Source organism: Girardinichthys multiradiatus, chromosome 2 (assembly GCF_021462225.1).
Source record: "Girardinichthys multiradiatus isolate DD_20200921_A chromosome 2, DD_fGirMul_XY1, whole genome shotgun sequence".
In the NCBI taxonomy this organism is placed as follows: domain Eukaryota; kingdom Metazoa; phylum Chordata; class Actinopteri; order Cyprinodontiformes; family Goodeidae; genus Girardinichthys; species Girardinichthys multiradiatus.
The window spans coordinates 37,973,902-37,994,385 of NC_061795.1; the positions used below are offsets into that span (position 1 = coordinate 37,973,902).

Genomic DNA, 20,484 nt, shown 5'->3' on the forward strand with positions numbered 1-20,484 from the left:
TGGCCTAATTAATTCTCTGAGTGGGATGTTCATTTAGCACATGGCATGTTTTAGAGTCTGTATACTCCAGTTAACGATTAATCAAATTCTAAGCTAGTCGATGATTATTTCAATAATTGATTAATCAGATTAATTGTTACAGCCCTAAATGTTTTACATTTATCTGTTGAATCAACATGAACACAGAAGAGTTTGCTTGTGTTAAATCTCATAGGAAATTTGCAGTTGGACAATATTTGAAACGGGAGTACAGACCTCAGCAAAAACTAGTAATCTGAACCTGATTAGTTCGTCTCTATTCCTTCCTCCTTCCTAGCAGAATTTAGGTTAGTTTTGATCGAACTGAAGTCAGAACCTCACGTTGAGACTCCATCCAACTCAACTTGTTTTTAGTAGATATGCAGCAGTCAGGCTTTTCCAGGCTGATGTGATTTTTCTTTTTCTTTAAAGTCTGACCTGTGAATTCAGATTTTGATTGATTCCAGATTATTTTTCCCTCTAAGGACTACAACACACAAGAGGGAAATAATGTGCTGTAGGTCTTTGATATAGTTTAGAATCCAACAGAAAATTACAAAATTTCAGGATTATCCTGCATTTAAGCATCAATGCATATGGTCCTAACCTAAATCAGATCCTTATTAAAGAAAAAGAAAAAACATCAAAGTACACGCTGTTAGTTGATTATAAACTGAAAATTGTAAAACTCCCACCTCATGTTTTGATATATTTAGCGAAAAGGGGGAGAAATTCAGACTTCTTTGTATTTGACCTGCCTTTATAAAAAATCGGCATTTTCTGATTTCTGGCTGAGCGTTTGGTACATCTGTAGGTTTTAAAGCTACTGTCCTTTTTGGGTAATCAAATTGTGTACAAGTTTACCTTTAGGATTTAAAATTAAGTTATATAAACATATATATATATATATATATGTTCTTGACATAAAACAAGGCCATGGTGGTTTAATGGCCTCCTTTATACTTGCAAACACTCATCTGGTTATTGTGGCTATAGCTCATCAACTCCATCCTTGTTTCTGCTGATTTCAAAACAAATAATCTGGGAATGCGTTTGTCAGTTTATCTATCAGCTCCAGGTTAAGTAGGTTCACACCAGGTAATCTTGTATTCATCTAAGATTATAATTTTTAAATCAATGACATTTGAGTCTAAGGTTGCTTAGTAATGACTCCAGCCTCTGTTGCTTCCTTGTAATGAAAATTTTCCGTCCTGTCCCTCGGCTCTGCACTGAGCTCCAAGGACCTCGCCATTTTGTTGTGTGCTACTCGATTCGAGAGGCCTTCAACCAAACGTCTGTGTGTTAGTACAGAGGTGCTGGGAGACAGATGGTCATTATGATTGAAAAGAAGCTGAAAGACCTTGAAAAGTTCTTGCTGGTTAGAGCCCATGAGTTTCGTTAAACTTTTGATTTTATATCGTAAACTTGTGGTTCCACGTGTACAGCAGAGTGAATGAAATGGCCTCCATTGTCTTCCAGTTCACCTCCTAACCCAGTTATGGTTTAAATAAATGCAACATTTTCCATCCATACTTGTAAACCACGTCACAAACGGGGTCTTTCCCCAGCTGATCTCTGCAGTTCTTTTCTCCTTCTTGCTATCTGTTCAAGTCATACATTTAGAAGAAATAACCCAGCTTTCTTTACACAAGCCATCGCTCAGGATGTCTTGCTCTTTACAGTTTGTCTGGATTTTAGGATAAGAGAAAGTTTTGAGGAAGTCGAGACAAAAACAAGCTGACTGAGACCTGAAAGAACGTTAGTCACATTGTTTGAAAGTGACATTTGATTTATTAGTAGTTTCATTTGGTACACTTTCCCCTTTGCCCTTCATTTCCCCGCTCCCTTGTTTCTGGGCACATTCATTTCCGCTGCACTTGTCCCACACAGCGGCCACATCCTGATCCTCAGGTGCAAAAACACAAAGGGAGCAGATGAGTGCCAAGATCCAATGCTCTCTCCTCCTCTCAGCTGAAAGTACCAGAGCAGCTGTGTCCCTCTATTTCTCCACATTCTGGTTTCATTTAGGAAATTGTTTGCAATGATGTTGTGCTTCAGTGCGGCACCGTGTGCTTTATGCTGAGCTCTCAGATCTGCGTACGTGCAGGTGAGGGAGGCCTGTTTGCTGTAGCTCCTGGTGATGGGTCTCCTGAGAACAGCAGGAAGCAGAAGTGGTGGTAGCATAGGGAAAGGAATGACATCATTAGATGCTGCAGTTCTTTGTCATCTGACGCGGAGAAAAGTTGCAGAGAGAGCTTGTTGCTTTCCCAACGAATCACATTTAATGCAGCAGTGTTGAGCAAGAACATATGCTTATCTCATTAAATTCGAATATAGCAGAAATTTTTTTTTTATTCTATTTAGAAACTGAAACCCTTATATCAGAGATTAATTATACAAACATTGATGTATTTCAAACGTTTATTTCTGTTAATTTTCATGATTTTGTCATACATCTGATAAAAATTTGGTATTGATAAATAAGACTAAAACAGAAAGTGACTTTTTATACAAAAATACTTATGACCTACTCAATCAGGGAAATGACTGCAGACTAGACCGTTGCCCAGCATACAGTCATTGACATCCTTCACTAGGGGGATAGCTACGAAGAGTCCTTGCTAAAGAGGCTGGCTGCTCAGATTCCTGTATCCAAGAGTGATAATAGAAAGTTGAGTGGAAGAGAAAAATTTGGTGCACAAGCAACATGGATAACTGCAGCCTTGAGAGGATTGTGAAGAATTGAAGTTAAGGTACTTGATGTCCAGTGTGACGTTTCCACAGTTAGTGATGATTTGGGAAGCCATGTCGTCTGCTGGTGTTTGTTCGCTGTGTTTTCTAACGTCCACAGTCAGCCGTCTACCAGGAAATGTTAGAGCACTCTTCTGCTGACGAGCTTCATGGAAATGCTGATTTGATTTTCCAGCAGGACTTGGAACCTGCCCACACTGCTGAGGGTACCAGTGCCCCCTAACCCTAACTCTTTTTTTTTATTGACCATGGTATAACTGAGCTTGACTCACCAGCATACTGACCTGTCTTAAACCCGATAGGGAGGCTATGGGCTACAGTGAAGAAGAAGATGAGAGCCACCAGACCCAACATTGCAAATGAACTAAAGACAACTATTAAAGCAGCCTGGGCTTCATTAACACCTCAACAGAGCTACAGTCTGATCTCCTCCATGCTACGCTGCATTGATGCTATAATGCATACGAATGGCAGGAAGCCCAAGTTTTGAATGCATATACTGTACAAAATATGAGCAAACCTTTTGGTAGGATGACATTTAAAAATTATTTTGGCACCCTTTTTCTACTACACTTTTTCCCTCCACTCACCTTTCCATTAAGACGCTTTGATACAGCATCCTGTAAACAGCCACCTTCTTTAGCAATTACCTTTTTGTGGCTTTTCCTCCTAGTGGAGGGAGCCATGACTGTCAAGCCAGAAGTGTTACCCATCGCCATGTGGGCCACAACACAAAATGTCTGTTTTAAAATTTTACAAGTTTTATATAATATTAATATTTTCTGAGAAACTCGGTGTTGGGTTTTTGTTAGCTTTAAGACATTCTAATCAAAATGAACAAAATAAAACACTTAATATATTATTCTGTTTCTAATAAATCTATATAATGAGTTTTGCATTGAGGTTTTGAGATAAATGATGTTTTCTAAGATATTCTAATATATTGAGAGGCTCTTCTACTACCCACTCAACCCACAGATAAGAACTTCTTTGATAACTCAGCGACAAAACGTAAGCAGAACCAGTCCCCCTGCAGTTGTTACGTAACAGCTACCCTTTGAAGGTGACTGCTGTCTGTTTTTGCCTTGTTTTCGTCAGGCTTAGGCGGTTTGTCACCGACAGCAGAGTGAAGTCAGTCCCTTTGACTTTGAGCGTCGGCGCTGGGCAGTGCGGGTTGCCTCGGCTGTGGTCGGTTAATCCTGCGTTCGTGTCTGTAAGGCTCAGCAGGGTCTGCAGTCGTCGATTACATCAGCTCACGGCGCTTTGCTCACTGCAGTCCCTTGAAAGTGTTTGTGGGGAAGCAGGTGAATAAAGAGGACTGAAGCAAATGAGTGCTTCTCCTTAATGATGCAAGGAGGGTGGAAAGTGATGGCGAGGGGCCCATAACTCAGTGTCCTTCACCTTTTTTGCCCGAACCAGCGCAGCGATTGGCTTGCTTCTCGGGGGGCTTGTCTCCATACTTGCCCCTCCCATACTGCACTTCTGCATTGATTGTATGTATGAAGAGTCATGGTTATTGTATAATTGCAAAAAAAGGGTATACATCCTGTGCTTTCCTGCAGCTGCACTCTTTTGTTGATGTTAGTTGACAATTAGCTGTGTGCTTGTGAAACGGTAACATATTACTGAGTACAGAAAGATCAAAACGCTGCCTTGATTAAGCGTCCACAGAGGTTTGACCGGATTTGACACAGACTTGTATTTAACAGGCTGACCTGTGTTTGGTCTGCAAGAGCGATAAGTGGAGCTGGGGACGATTAGCCCTTGTTTAGGATGTATACAGATGGCGGAGATAGCTGCCTTCTCTTTCTGTCTCCTCTGCAGTATGCCCGGTACTGCCCAAGAGTCAGCGGCTTGTTTATGGGACACTGTTTGCCAAGCTAATCTTCCCGCCTTTCAAGTAAGAGCCAGTAAGAGAGAGAGGGGGGGCAGAGAGACGGAGCAGGAGTGTGAAAGTGAGCCAGGCAGTTGCAGTAGTTGGTTGAGAGGGAGAAAGAGAGAGGCGCTCAGAAGCGTGTCTGCTTTTGTGAATGATATTTTTTTGCATGTCGGGCTTACTGCCTGCATGACGTACATTGACGCTGAAAGCTGTTCCAACAGCCAGATGCTCTTACGGTGTGCCGTGCCGGAACCGGTGCACCTGTAGCCCAGTCAGCAGAAACAGGAGCACCTAGAGGGAAACGGTTCAGTTTGGACTACACATCGTCTCCTCAGCTCTGCTTGATCGCTTGCTGGATGGGGGTACTTGTGTGCTGCGACTGCTTCTTCTATAGGTAGTTTTCTTATCTAATCTCTGCTCATTTCTCTGCAGTAGAGTTTTCAGCAATCAGAAACTTAAACTGTCATATTCCCCTTTGTGTCTCTATCCCACCCTTCCCTCCTTTTCCTCACCTCTTTCACTTTCTGTTATTGTGCTGCGGTTTGGAGGAGACATTTAAGGACAGTGCTGCTGTAGCAGAGATTCTGCTGTAGTCAGACACATGAGGTATCTTGTGCTGTGGGAGGAGGAAAGAGAGGGTGGAGTTGCGAGCACGGGGACAGCAGTGGCACTCAGCCAGCCTCCTGTTTCTGACCAGAGAGGACTGATAAACTTTTGCTGCTTGCAGGTTTGTTTGGAGGTGCAGGTAAAGACAAATTGGACTGAAATGAATGCAGCCAAAAAACAGCCAGTCGGTCAAGCTTGCCCAACTTTTCCTCCCATCCTGCTCTGTGCCCCTTTTGGCAGTGCTGCACTGTTTGTTTGGGACACAGTGTTCCCTTATAAGGGGATGGAAATGTATTTTGCCTTCATGTTGTTTTAATTAGACTTTGCCCTTAATTTAACATGTTTGCATTCATTCAACTTATTACGTGTTAAGAACTAATGTTTTAGTTTAAAAATCTGACTAGCTACTTTTTTGGGCTTGAGCTAAGACTCTGAACGGATTTTATGTTAGACTTTGTGGTAGCCAGAGCAGAAAGGATCTGCTTCTCCTCTTTTGTGGTTGCGGGGTTGGCCCTAACTGCTGTATAAACTCTAAATATAACTCTCCAGCTCTAAAGGAGCGTTTTGATGGTGAGCTTAAAATTGTAGCTTTAATGCAGAGACACACTGCACAGCTGGATTACATTATTCCTATTCAAGAAATGATGCTTACACTTCAATCCAACTTTGAGCATGAGTAACGGAGTGCCGTTTAGGCGTGTGACATGGAAATCAGAGGCTCCACATGTGTTGGATGCTGTGATCTTCGCTGTAAGACACACAAAGGCGTTGTTAAAGCAGGGTTACGGCCAGAAGTTTAATGTCCTCCTCTCCCCGTCTCCTAAAAGATTACAATACTGTTGATTGCAATTAAGCCACATTTTTCTCACTCTTCTGTTTCTTTTCCATGATCATAATGACCCCACCACCGTCGAGGCTTAGCCTCCTGGCCACTAAAATCACTATATAATATAATGTCTAAAGGTCACGAAATGTCTGTCAGACTGGCCAGATATATTATCGGTTAGCACAGTTTAAACAAATGACATCTGAAATATTAAAACCTACCAAATACTGGATCTAAGCCATCCTTTGTGGCTGCATTATGAAAAGTTTGAAAGTATGATTGCCAACCAATTTTATATGGTGCAAATATAGATGCTTACCTTTATCTGTTTGTTTTATGCCTGAAAATATTTTTTAAAGTACATGTTGTTAATTGACTGAGTTTGGGAGTTCGTAGCCTTAAAGCACTACAGTAATAGGTATGTGACCTACCAGCCCTACTGTAAACACTACCAGATGTAATGAATCCTGTTAAAAAATAAAGCTACTGAACCATTTATCCCTGTATAATGTATTCTAAATTGAAATAAAACTAAGCCTTTCTTTTTGTGTATTTTGTTTTTAGTACGGTCAACAGCTTTTGAGTCTCTTTCGGTGTCTCTTCTTGTTACAGTGCGCCGTTAACCTTAACACTTCTGCTGAGCAGTAGCCTCTTCTTGATAGGAACAGCAGTGCGCCTCAGCCTTGAATCTGCCTTCACATCTAACTGACAGGGGCTGATTGCATCTGAGGGAGCTGACACCCTACGATAACAGGGAACAAAAAAACATGTTTATCAACACAATATAAAGGGGGAAAAAAACAGAATTTCTTCTACCTTTTGGCTTTTTGTGGTAATGTTAGGACTCCTCGTTGCATAGGCAGGATTCACTTCGCCATGCGTCGATGGGCAACTCTTTAGCCTATATAGAGACAAGTGTTGAGATTTAAAATGATCTAGCAGTGTGAGAAAGTAGCATTGTGTTGCGCCTGTAAGAGTTTGTAAGAGGTAGATAAATGCTGGATGGCTTTTTCCACCACTGTGTGCAATATTACAATTCACAAAGGACTACTTGGAAGCAATATTTGGCAGGGTGTTATATTTCAGGTGCTCTGCATCAAACCTCTGCTTTCCAGTAAAAGATTTGGCCACTTGAATGCACCTTCTCTGTCGTTTATGCCCATACCTGATATACAGGTCCTTCTCAAAATATTAGCATATTGTGATAAAGTTCATTATTTTCCATAATGTCATGATGAAAATTTAACATTCATATATTTTAGATTCATTGCACACTAACTGAAATATTTCAGGTCTTTTATTGTCTTAATACGAATGATTTTGGCATACAGCTCATGAAAACCCCAAATTCCTATCTCACAAAATTAGCATATTTCATCCGACCAATAAAAGAAAAGTGTTTTTAATACAAAAAACGTCAACCTTCAAATAATCATGTACAGTTATGCTCTCAATACTTGGTCGGGAATCCTTTTGCAGAAATGACTGCTTCAATGCGGCGTGGCATGAAGGCAATCAGCCTGTGGCACTGCTGAGGTCTTATGGAGGCCCAGGATGCTTCGATAACGGCCTTTAGCTCATCCAGAGTGTTGGGTCTTGAGTCTCTCAACGTTCTCTTCACAATATCCCACAGATTCACTATGGGGGTTCAGGTCAGGAGAGTTGGCAGGCCAATTGAGCACAATGATACCATGGTCAGTAAACCATTTACCAGTGGTTTTGGCACTGTGAGCAGGTGCCAGGTCGTGCTGAAAAATGAAATCTTCATCTCCATAAAGCTTTTCAGCAGATGGAAGCATGAAGTGCTCCAAAATCTCCTGATAGCTAGCTGCATTGACCCTGCCCTTGATACAACACAGTGGACCAACACCAGCAGCTGACACAGCACCCCAGACCATCACTGACTGTGGGTACTTGACACTGGACTTCTGGCATTTTGGCATTTCCTTCTCCCCAGTCTTCCTCCAGACTCTGGCACCTTGATTTCCGAATGACATGCAGAATTTGCTTTCATCCGAAAAAAGTACTTTGGACCACTGAGCAACAGTCCAGTGCTGCTTCTCTGTAGCCCAGGTCAGGCGCTTCTGCCGCTGTTTCTGGCTCAAAAGTGGCTTGACCTGGGGAATGCGGCACCTGTAGCCCATTTCCTGCACACGCCTGTGCACCGTGGCTCTGGATGTTTCTACTCCAGACTCAGTCCACTGCTTCCGCAGGTCCCCCAAGGTCTGGAATCGGCCCTTCTCCACAATCTTCCTCAAGGTCTGGTCACCTCTTCTCGTTGTGCAGCGTTTTCTGCGACACTTTTTCCTTCCCACAGACTTCCCACTGAGGTGCCTTGATACAGCACTCTGGGAACAGCCTATTCGTTCAGAAATGTCTTTCTGTGTCTTACCCTCTTGCTTGAGGGTGTCAATAGTGGCCTTCTGGACAGCAGTCAGGTCGGCAGTCTTACCCAGGATTGGGGTTTTGAATGATGAACCAGGCTGGGAGTTTTAAAGGCCTCAGGAATCTTTTGCAGGTGTTTAGAGTTAACTCGTTGATTCAGATGATTAGGTTCATAGCTCGTTTAGAGACCCTTTTAATGATATGCTAATTTTGTGAGATAGGAATTTTGGGTTTTCATGAGCTGTATGCCAAAATCATCCGTATTAAGACAATAAAAGACCTGAAATATTTCAGTTAGTGTGCAATGAATCTAAAATATATGAATGTTAAATTTTCATCATGACATTATGGAAAATAATGAACTTTATCACAATATGCTAATATTTTGAGAAGGACCTGTAGATCTTGGTGACCTACGTCAGAAATTTCAGAGTGGTTTGAACATTATAATGACGGAGATAAATGAGGAAAACGTGAGTAATTTGTAGTTGACTTCGTCATCGCAACATTAAACAAAATACTAGTTATGCCTTCTTTTTCTAATATCATGCAGCCCAATCAAATGTGTATTTTACTCATTGAAGACGTTTTTTGTTTGTCTGTATATTGTAGTTAATTGAACAAAAGTCAGTGGCGAACATTCAAAGATTGTTTTGTATTTCTGAAACAAACTGACGTCAACAGTCAGAACATAGTTGGGCGAACTGGGAGCAGCGCCCGGCCCTTCATAGTCAAGCGTACCAATGTCCTATATTTCTGATGTCAAATTCTTTCATTTCCCGCACTTTCTGCCATAGCGTCACCAGACAGGGAGGCGGAACTAATTTGCTGTGTAGCTTTGGAAAAACAAAAGGAAAAGAAGGTGGTGTTAAAGGTCATTAAACCAAACTAGGGACGAAGAAGAGGAATAGACATGTCAGTGCGAGGCAGAGAGTGGCCGTGACGCCGCGCGTATTCGTGACCGTGACCTATAAAACAGTCGAAGTGGAGACGAAGTGCTTTGAATATGTTAGGCAATGATCTTTACATTACAGTGCTTTGTGATTTTATGGTAATATATTTATGTCAAATTGTGCAGTGCTCACACAGCTTCCTCTGAATCAACTGGTTTAATGTTTGTTTAGCCTAAAGAATAACCTTTGACCCATTGCTGAAACACTGGAACATCCAGGCCTCAAGGCTTCAGCACATGACAAGCGCTGTGTGTGTGTGTTTGCTAACTGTGGATCAGTTGGTAAATTTAATTATGTCTGGCTGGTGAACAATAAATCTGACTGTATCGTCACACAGTGTGTTGCATCAGCAGAGCGGACCCTACTGGTGGCCATGCGTCTCTCATTAGGCCCTCTTTGGGACATAAAATCCTTGATTTGTGTATAGAAAAAATGTCTGATATTATTTACTATGAAAGTCTTGTCTGGAGGAGCTGGATGGAATAATTTCTTGCAGCCTCCACACCGAGTGGGTTGTTGAAAATGTCTTTTTAAAGAAAAACTGCAGTAAAGTCAGAATGTTGCCTGAATACCGATTTTAAGCGGTTCTTGTTTCTGTTGACCTTGACCCAGCCATCGTTACTCATACAGTCCAATGGAACATCCATTTAACCTGCAGGAATGACTGATGATTTCATTTTAGACCCCTTGAATTTTCAAGTTTTTTTAGTTTGATGGTTTTGCTTGTTTATATAAATTTAAGAGACTGTATTCTCAGAACCACCGCTTTGCACAGACTCTACTGCTTCCTGAAGAGTCTGGTTTAATGTGATCGTTCTCTTTGGGTTAATCTTGAGGAATTTCTCCCCCAGGTTGTCTCCCATTCCTTTGTTTTAGGGTTTAATGGATGCCTTTTTTTTTTTTTTTTTTTTTTAGATCTCCAACCTCTTTCTAATCATTTCAAATTTCCTGGTATGCTTGATTGGTTTTACTCAGACAGATAGTCTTATGGAGTGGTGGTCATTTGGTGACCTTTAAGATTTGCTTGTCTTTTGACCTAGCTGACTGTCCATCATGACGTCACCTATCCTCCCAATCACAGCAGAGCACAGGCCACCTCACACATCAATTACATAATACAATCCCTGTGTGTGTGTGTGTGTGTGTGTGTGTGTTCCTGTCTTGGCATCACAGTGAGAACCATTTTCCCGATTTCACCATCAAATTGAGGACCGTTTGTACCAAAGTGAGGACATTTTGCTGGTCCTCACGACCTATTTTGCTAACGGTTAGGTTTAGGACTAAGGGGTGAATTGACTTTAGGTTAAGGTGAGGGTTAGGTAAGCACTGGTAATGGTTAGGTTTAGGGTTATTATCAGGGTTAGGGCATAGAAAGGGTTGAAAATGACTGAAAATCAATGGAAGTCAACACATGGTCCTCACTACATATAGCAAAACAAGAGTGTGTGTGTGTGTTTTTTTTCAGAAACAGCCTTGCTCTGCTGGCTCAGGAGGAGAAAGAGATGGCCTTGCATTAACCTCAACTCCACTTTTAGATCCTCTCTGTCAGCAAACGCACTTAAATTAAAAATAAGCACAGGAGGTTTTTTTTTTTTGGAAGTCTGTTGTTTAACAGTTTTTTGTATTAATGGAGGTGTCTAAATTATGAACCCGAGCAAATGTAAACTTTAAAAGTCAAATAGGAATAAAAACCTGTCTGAGTTGGTGGGTGCCCCCCTTTAGACATAGACAGTTTTAACAGGTAAATAATAGCTTCCTTGTGTTTGTTTTAGTTTGTCTGTTGGTCGTCTGGCAGGAAAAGGGTCGAACAGAATTCCTTACCAAGAACAACGTTCCTGGAGACTTTGTAAGGCTTCTGAAAGGTGAACGTGGAAATTGGTCGTAGTAGTCTTAGCTGTAGCAGTTCACAACTCCTCGGTGTACCCTCTGAGAACAAGGCCCATTTACAGGGAAACGGAAAGGCGCCTCACTTCCTGTTTATCAGGTTTGTCCGACGGCTGGGTGAAAGGGAGGAGGGGTGCTGGTCAGGCGCAGCCAAATTTAATAGAGAAAATGGTGTTAAGTAAGCAAAACTTCCTTATTTGTACCCATCTTCAGACAGAAATACACCACACGCTCTGCCTCAATCCCATCTGTCTAGAAACTGTGTCATTGTGCTGTCCTGTGACACTGGAATCTATGCCTTCTCCTTTGGTTCAGTGGATTCACTAAAAAAATCTTCTCTAGCCCTTTTCTGCTGTTCTTGATGCCTTTTTGTTGCAGATAGATGTGCACACTGCACTATAATCCCTCGCTTCCCCCCACAGAAAGATGATGTCATTGCATAAGCTCGTCTTCCCAGGTGGGATCCAGATACTCTTCAGCCAATCAGAGGCTTATTTACACCTCAGTCCCAAGGCGTGAAGACGCTTAAAATCCACATTTACTCTAGTAACGATCTTAATGACCACCTATCCCATTTTTTTATTGGAGGATCAGATTATTTTGGTCTCCCAACAGCTCGTCCCTTATGAAAGGATCTGTGGTGAATGGGTGGAGGAGATGTCAGTGAAATGAGGAACGCAGTCATCCTCACCTCCCTCTGTATTGATTCGACCTCCCGTCTGCCTTTTCCCTTTCCAACTCTTTTTCTTCAACAGCTGCATCTGCCTCCACCCACTTCCTTTATCATTGGCAGACCATCTGGACACATCAGGTGCTACTTGTTTGGTCCTGCGTTTTTATGAGAAAATAGTTTCTAATTTTTATTTGAAATGGGAATAAATCCAGTCTGCATGAGCAATGGTAGCTGTTGATGGGTCAGATGGTCGGGACTGTGTTTCTTTTGTTTCAGGATGACACAAGACATTGTGCAGTCATTCCTCATGGTTTCACCGTCATGTCCGCTTCGCCTACAAGGAGTAAAACCCTATAACTTTGGTTGGGAATATTATCTTTTTCAAACACATTTATTGAATACATGTAATTTGAAAGCTATATTGAAATGTTGCTCTAGTCTTCATTATTATATTTTAGGTATAGGTTTGTTTTTAGTTTTTTTTAGTTTTTGTTTAATCATGTGTGACAAAATTATTATAGTTCAAGTTTTATTACTACATAAAAAAGGGCTTCATTTTACTTTGCCTTGTCATGCTGAGGTGACACTTATGCATATGATTTGTACATGGAAATTAAAATCTTCCTTTTTTATTTTGTCCTATGAAATAAATGCAAAAATTTTTTGTAAGGGGAACATTTGACCTTGAATCGTTTAGATTAAATGATGAAAATATTAGCCATAGGTTTACTGGGGAATAAATGTTAGTGGTCGCCCTAATAATGAGATACTTGACATTTATTTGTTACTTCAATTTTGCTACATAGACCGAAGTAAAAAATGTGTAATAAGCATTGTGTTTTAAGCAGTAGTGCCCCAGTTTCATATTTTCCTGATATTATGAAGCTCTAGCTGAAATGGTAAGTTTGGACATTCATATTAGCAGCAAGCCCTTTTCTAGAATGGATGGAGCTCCGTTAGTTTCCACCCCCATGATTATTTTTATTTTCCCTTGTAAGTGACAGGAAAAGTGTGGGAGTGAGTGTGCTTTCAGCCAGCTGGTCAGCAGTGCATGGCACCAGATGAGGGCTGAGGTGTTGCTTTGTGTTTCATGCAGGTATTGAAAACTGTGGCACCTCCTGCAGTTTCTCTGCCCTGTCAGTAGAAGGAAACCGTTGAAAGATTTCAGTGTAGCTTTTTAAAAGTTCTAATACCTGGACACTGGTACCCGGCCATGCCTGGCGCAGACACAGAATCATACATCAAAGTGTTGCACCTAAAACCTCTTAGCTAAGCATTTGTTTACGGTTTGTTTTCTGAGTTACCGCTGTTGCTAATTGCTCCGAAAAAAGAAAAAAAGGTCTTTGGGTGGAACCTGGCTAACACCCACGTAATCTCAGCCGATTAGAGATTAAAATGAGCTCATCTTGTTTTTATGATTTAGTCGGCTCTCTGCCTCACTTAATCACCTGCTTCTCCTCACCTCTTTGCAGGCTCCTGGGTATGACTGCTTGCTATGCTTTCAACACCGCTGTGTGTGTGTGTGTGTGTGTGTGTGTGTGTGTGTGTGTTCCTGTCTTGGCATCACAGTGAGAACCATTTTCCCAATTTCACCATCAAATTGAGGACCGTTTGTACCAAAGTGAGGACATTTTGCTGGTCCTCACGACCTATTTTGCTAACGGTTAAGTTTAGGACTAAGTTGTGAATTGAGTTTAGGTTAAGGTTAGGGTTAGGTAAGCACTGGTAATAGTTAGGTTTAGGGTTATTGTCAGGGTTAGGGCATAGAAAGGGTTGAAAATGACTGAAAATCAATGGAAGTCAATGGGAGTCAACAGATGGTCCTCACTACATATAGCAAAACAAGAGAGAGTGTGTGTGTGTGTGTGTGTGTGTGTGTGTGTGTGTGTGTGTGTGTGTGTGTGTGTGTGTGTGGACTGAAAAGGAACTGGCTGCACTGTTCTCTGAAAATGTCCTTGATCTCCCCGTTTGACCGAGTGGCTGTTATGATAAGCAGACCAGCAGATGTGAGTCTGCTGGTTTTATTTTGTTCCAGGAGGCTACCAGACGCTTGGTGGGGGCTGCGGGGAAGACTTCAACGATGCTCTTCGGAGATAGCTACTGTACCGAACACAGTGACGTCTGTAAATGCACAAAGTTCCTACCGTTCCATGTGAAGCATATAATTAGAAACTGCAGAGGACAGCTGGAGCGTTTTATTAGAGGCCCACGTCATTCGCCAAATCAAAGACAACAAGTTTTTAGTAGACGAAACTATTATACTTTATAAGCTTAATGAGATCATGATTTTTATTTTTATTAAAAAACTTTTACATAAAAATAAATTTTACATTTTGATTAATTTAGGGCACCAAAATTGGCTTTACTTTAAAATAAATACTCCAGAATAGTTTTAGTTTTGTAGATCTAAATCTAACAAGCAGTGAAAAGCCTCAGCTTTATGACTTTTGAACACTTGTCAGTACTTCAGTAAATTTAGTCCAGGTCAGCTTGTTCTGTCCTCCTGAGGTTAAAGTTCAGCAGGGCACCGGTCGGGATAAAATAACAACTCAAACACCAACATGTCAGACAGTCTGATTAAGCTGAGCACCGTCTGCTGGTGCAGGAAATGGGAGACATTTCCTTTGGGAATTGGGTCCACCTCCCCCTAAACGCACTGCTTTCATCTCTTATTTCTGCCTCTTGTTGCTTTGTTGCAGGCTGAGAGAAACAGTTATGTAAGATACTTTGAATCACGCAGGGGCCTACGTTAAGAAGCAGACTAATGTAATTTAGCAAGTCCTCTTAAGGAAGGCGTGTTGATCTTATCAGGTGTTTTCTTTAAATGATAATCATGTGTGCTGACTGAAACTCATTACAGTTGACCTTGGGGTGACAGTGAGCCACACCACTTTGGATCTAGTTCACATTTTTCCACATAATTGTCACATTTATGGTCCTCTTGCTCTTTAAAGTTCAGAGATACACAGATTCAGTACAGTTACTCAGGTGGTGATGATGGATTCTTCAAGACTTATTCATTCTCTGCAGTCATTGAAAGGAACATTTTGTGCATTTTATGCCTGTGCTGTTGTATGTTTGAGGTACACATGGTTGCATTCTTCTCATTTTGGGGTTGATGAACTGGAACAGAGAGCTACCCAATCTATTGAATTAGGGAGTTGCATATTTGATGGTCAAGGTTCTAGAGACGTTTAATGGCTGATTTCAGTGTTTTCCAGTTCTGGATAAGTGTAGAAAAATAATCAAAAAGTGTGGAATTAAAGTCTGGAAAGATAAATCAATTCATCCATCCATGGGTTTTTCCATCAGTTGTCTATTCATTTGTCCACCCTTCAGTCGGTACATCCATACGTTTGTCTTCAGTATGTCTATCAATAAGTGTGTCCATTCATTTGTTTGTCCAGCCATTTTATGTCCATCCATCCGTTTATCAATTGGTTTTTCATTTTATTCCTGCTTCAATCTATCCACTTGTCTATACATTCATCTGCCTATCCGTTCATCCATTCTTCCATTTATGTTAGTCATTCTATCTATCCTTCAGTTTATCCTTCCATCCGCTAACCCACTTTCTTAAAGCCTGACCACTATAGAAAATATTTGCCATGAATGCATAGGGAACATTACTATTTATACTAAATAAATTGTCTAAAAATGACAGAATTCTGGAAATTTGAGTGTGAAAAATTGGAAAATGTGCAGGAACCTGGTTGTACCGAGCTTTCCCCTATCAGATAATCTAAACCAATGTTCTTCACTTTTTTTTATTTCCCTCATTAATTTTGAAAAGAGGGCTCTGTTCACCTTAAAGCTTCATTTTCTGCACCATAATTCTCCACCCTGTACATCCTGTGCAAACATGGGTGCAACCCAGTACCTTTTCCCGCTGCCTCTTCTTTCCATGATGCTCTTTCTACCCTCGCCATCCCCCTCCACCTTATCCTGGGCTGCGCCTACTCTCACACACATACAGGCTGCTTTTTGTTCTCCTCAGCAAACATTAGCATGTGTATGACCAAAACCTCTCCAGTTGCACCTCTTTCCTACGTCACCAACCCCCACCACCCCAACTCCCTAACACCACACATTTCCTTGTGTTTGTTTTCGTAGTTTCCAAAAAAAGCGGAAAGTAACAAATTTTACAGTTTTTTTTTTTGTTTTAATAGGATGCTGGTGTCTGTGCTGTCGGCGCATTCCTAATTTGGTTTCAAGTGACACAAAAATCTTCACACATTTATGTGAGCAGCCACATTCCAGTACAAATCCCGCTTTCAAAAAGAGGAATAAAGGTCCATCTCCACAGACATATGCAGATGCGAAGGATAATCTTTACAATGTCAGTTTAAAAGTCTTTAAACTGAAAAACTATATAGTTGGTTTTGGGCTAAACTCTGTGAATTCTCTGCACACCTACTTTTTGAACCAGTAGATGGCAGTATTGATTCCATAACAATACTATCTGTATGAAACAGAGTTGGAATGCTTTCCCCTCAAAACCTAATGCCAAACAATCCTGTTCACTGTTGTGTTTATTGGACCTGTAATCTGGAGGTCATGTTTTAGTTTAAATCAGAAATGTTCAGAATTTTATCTGCTTTGGAGAAATCTGCAAACATGCAGGTTTCCAAACCTCCATGCCCTAGTTATCACAGACTTCCCAGGAAAAGAGACATTCCTTTCTGTCTCTCTCGCTTTGGTGGTTTATTAATGTTTTGGGAAAACTATGATCTATGGGGAAGGATTATTTGTTTCCTTCAGGAATTTAAAGTCTTAACATGCTAGACATAGCTACCTTTTCAGTATTTTTTTTCTGACAAACGGTGGCATCCAGGCTGTGTTTCTTTTTCTTAAACCCCTTGCTGCACCTGTTTTTTTTTTTGCCTGGCTTCACTGTGTCATGTGGTTAATCTCCAACACTGAAAGAGTGACCTTGTCCACAGACCTTTGGCCGCTTGCAGGATAAAGCCTCATTACACTTCTGAGCTTCAGGCCGGAAGACTGTCACATTGTAGGTATGTTGTGAACTCCTTTGATGTTGCACCATTTCACTGGTTGGTCTACCAGTCAACAGAAGCACATAATCAAAGTCATCTCGCGTTTCTTTATATTTTGTTACAAAAAAAGGCCATCCTCTTAAAATGGTCTTAAGCAACAGTTGTTAACCCATTTGTGTTTTCAGTGTCTTTAGGAATTGGATTGATCTCTCATTTAAAGGCATCTAAGTTGAGAGATGAACCAGTGTTGTGTAAACAGATAATAGATAGCTTAGCAAGTAACCAATTTTAAGTGGTAACAGGGGAAATTTACTAGCACAAGGTGGAAAAATACATTTGTTTAAACTGTACTTTTGTCAGAGGTGACTAGTGACAGTGTTACAATGCATACATGAAGTTGGGCCAACTACGGGTCGGTAAGCCTTTTTACCAAGTTGTATTCCCATCTTGTACAAGCTTACTACAATTTGGTCTCTTCCTACTTCCATTTTCTACATGTTAACAAGATATTTCATACTTATATACCTAACCATCATGTATACTTTATTTTTGTAGTTAAGTATTTTTAAGGAACTATGCAGATAAATAATTGTAAAGATACTTAAATCTCCTTTGTAAATAAAAAGAAATTATATTTTCTGAACATTTTAGATTTCAGTCCATTTCCATTGATTGTGATTCTGTTAGGTTCATTCATATGAACATGAACTTTAAACACAAACTGTACTCAACCCAATTCTGCAGGTAGACATATTTACTGGTGTTGCATAATCACATTTTGAACAAGCAGATCATGAGCAGACTGGAGAATTTTTATTTGATTTGTTTATTTGATTCTAAGTCCAGAGACAGGACTAAAAATAAGTGAGCCAATGCTCTAAAATTCTGAAAGCAACAAAAACAATTGCTCAAATTATTAAGCAAAATATGAAAAAAATGATGAGGGGACTCGAGGCTTTTGAATATTACTGAATGTTACTTATCTCTTCTGCAAAATTTGTCCTCCACCTTGTTTCACTGTAAATCTGATATGGCTGACTGTGCCCTTGACCCATTGGACTCATGGGTAAACAACCCCTGTTTGAGTGCATGATCTTGTATTTGACTGACAGGTGTTTGGCTCCCCAAATGGCAGATTGTACGATGGATAGTGACTCTCCTCTTCTCAGGAATGTAGCGAGGAGGAGTTCATCTGGAGCTCAGGACATGTTGTGACAGGCTCCCACCCAGATGCAAACTGTTTCACTCCTATGATCCAAACTTCTTTTAATCCAACTAGTCTTTCTGCTCTGAGTTTTACCTCTGTGATCCATGACTGACCATCTTTTTTACCTCTTTAACTTTATTCTCATTTTGTCCTTGGTTTTTGTAGTCTCCCATTACTTCCCCTTCATATTCCTTTCCAACTCTCTCCCTTTGACATGAATCCATGGAGTATCCATGGAGATGGGGATTTATATGTCTGGACATGAGTCTGGTATTTCTCATCTCCTGTCTTCCTGCAAAAAGCCCATGAACCAATGAGACTATCCAAGTCTGTCTCCTCTTTGTTGCAAACATGAAAATATCTGTGCCATGAAGCTGAAGAGCTGAAAATTTCAAAATAAGATCCCACTTGACTTGTAATTCGTGTCACAACAGATTCAATTATGCGGACAGGTATTTTATCATGAATCTCATTGCTGGTGGTAAATGGAGCAGAAATTGCAATCCTAGCGTGTTTGCTTGTAAGATGCACATAATCAAACTCACAAACACAAAGAGTCAGTCTAACCAAATTAGTAGTATTTATCCTCTTGACTTGGTTTAGCTCTGCTCTCCTTTGTTTAGCCAGTATTTGTGCAAAGAGCACAGGCATGTCTTTGCATGCTGCCCCCCCCCCCTTCAGGAATGCCAAGCGACGAAGGGATGAAGCAGAGTAGGAAGAGAGAAGGAGAACAACGGAGGATAAATGCTGTGGGCTGGAACGGAGAGAAAAACTAAAAAGGAGGGAAATAAGACACAACACAAGATTATTTTATTTGTTTTCATAAATAATGCTGGTGCTTGAGGCACTCTGTAAGTGTCTAAACTGGTGTGTACAATTTGGTGTCATCACCTTTCTAAGTAGAAGTGATAGTTAAATACTGCCTTTTGTGACTCACAATTTGTTTTTTTTGCCTGTAGACGCAGTTTGTGAGTCTATTAGGGTTCTGTGAACACACAAGACATTTTTGGGGGGTGTTTTTGCTTAGATTTTGTGGTGCTAGTGGCCCTCATTGGCAGTGATTTAGACAGGAGAAGGGCAGAGCAAGAAGGGGGTAAGGAGGTGCACCAAAGTTCTCAAGGTCAGGATTCTGACCTTATACATACACACATATATACATGTGTATACACTCACTGGCAACTTTTATTAGGTACACCTCGCTATTACCGGGTTGGACCCCCTTTTGCCATCAAAACTCCCTTAATCATTCGTGGCATAGATTCGACAAGGTACTGGAAACATCCCTCAGAGTTTTATCCATATTGACATGATAGCATCACACAGATGCTGCAGTTTTGTCGGCTGGACATCCATGATGCGAATCTCCCGTTCCACCACATCCCAAAGGTGCTCTATTGGATTGAGATCTGGTGACTGTACAGGCCATTTGAGTACAGTTAACTCATTGTCATGTTCAAGAAACCAGTCTGAGATAATTGGTGCTTTATGTCATGGCACGTTATCCTGCTGGAAGTAACCATCAGAAGATGGGTACACTGTGGTCATAAAGGGATGGACATGGTCAGCAACAATTCTCAGGTAGGCTGTGGCGTTAACACGATTCTCAATTGGTACTAAGGGGCCCAAAGTGTGCCAAGAAAATATCCCCCACACCATTATTCCAACACCACCAGCCTGAACCGTTGATACAAGGCAGGATGGATCCATGCTTTCATGTTGTTGATGCCAAATTCTGACCCTACCATCCGAATGTCGCAGCAGAAATCGAGACTCATCAGACCAGGCAACGTTTTTCCAATCTTCTATTGTCCAATATTTTGGTGAGCCAGTGGGAATTGTAGCCTCAGTTTCCTGTTCTTAGCTGACAGGAGTGGCACCCGGTGTGGTCTTCTGCTGCTGTAGCCCATCCGCCTCAAGGTTCGACGTGTTGTGCATTCAGAGATGCTCTTCTGCATACCTTTGGTTGTAACGAGTGGTTATTTGAGTTAGGTAAGCAACAAATATAGCTACGCTCCACCCATTGTAGAAGAAAACAGGAAAATATCTGGATGCATAAAACAAAAAATGAAGCAGTTTTACTGGTTTAACTTCCACAGAATGACTTGTTATGGGTTTGCTTCCTCATTTATCGCTGGCTTTTGTTGCACTATCTGCATATAGTTCTTGGAGCTCCCCCAGGCTTCGCAGAGGACTGGAGCAGATGCAGCGTAAATCCAAAGTTACAGTATATATACGGCAGTGAGTGAAACAACCAGAGGCGAAGCTGAGCAGCACAGAGCAGTATTAGAATCTTTATAAAAACATT

The 20,484-nt window shown here is 41.0% G+C and overlaps 1 protein-coding gene and 1 long non-coding RNA gene across 4 annotated transcripts in view; one reads left to right on the forward strand and one right to left on the reverse strand.

The window, feature by feature from the left end:
• mob2a (MOB kinase activator 2a) overlaps positions 1-20,484 on the forward strand; it is an 86,485-nt gene that overhangs the window by 40,927 nt on the left and 25,074 nt on the right. The window contains exon 1 of one of the 3 annotated variants that reach the window (XM_047392045.1): positions 4,756-5,042. The exons of the other annotated variants lie outside the window; for them this stretch is intronic. Within the exon in view, the coding sequence (XP_047248001.1) occupies positions 5,005-5,042 (38 nt within the window). The 5' untranslated portion in view covers positions 4,756-5,004. Of the gene's footprint in view, positions 1-4,755; positions 5,043-20,484 lie in introns of those variants that run through there. 3 annotated transcript variants of the gene reach the window in all.
• Positions 5,201-11,346, reverse strand: LOC124884259. The gene is made up of 3 exons (XR_007042407.1): positions 11,240-11,346; positions 6,897-6,981; positions 5,201-6,822 (listed from the first exon to the last, which is right to left on the reverse strand). It is a non-coding gene; the product is annotated as an uncharacterized LOC124884259 (long non-coding RNA).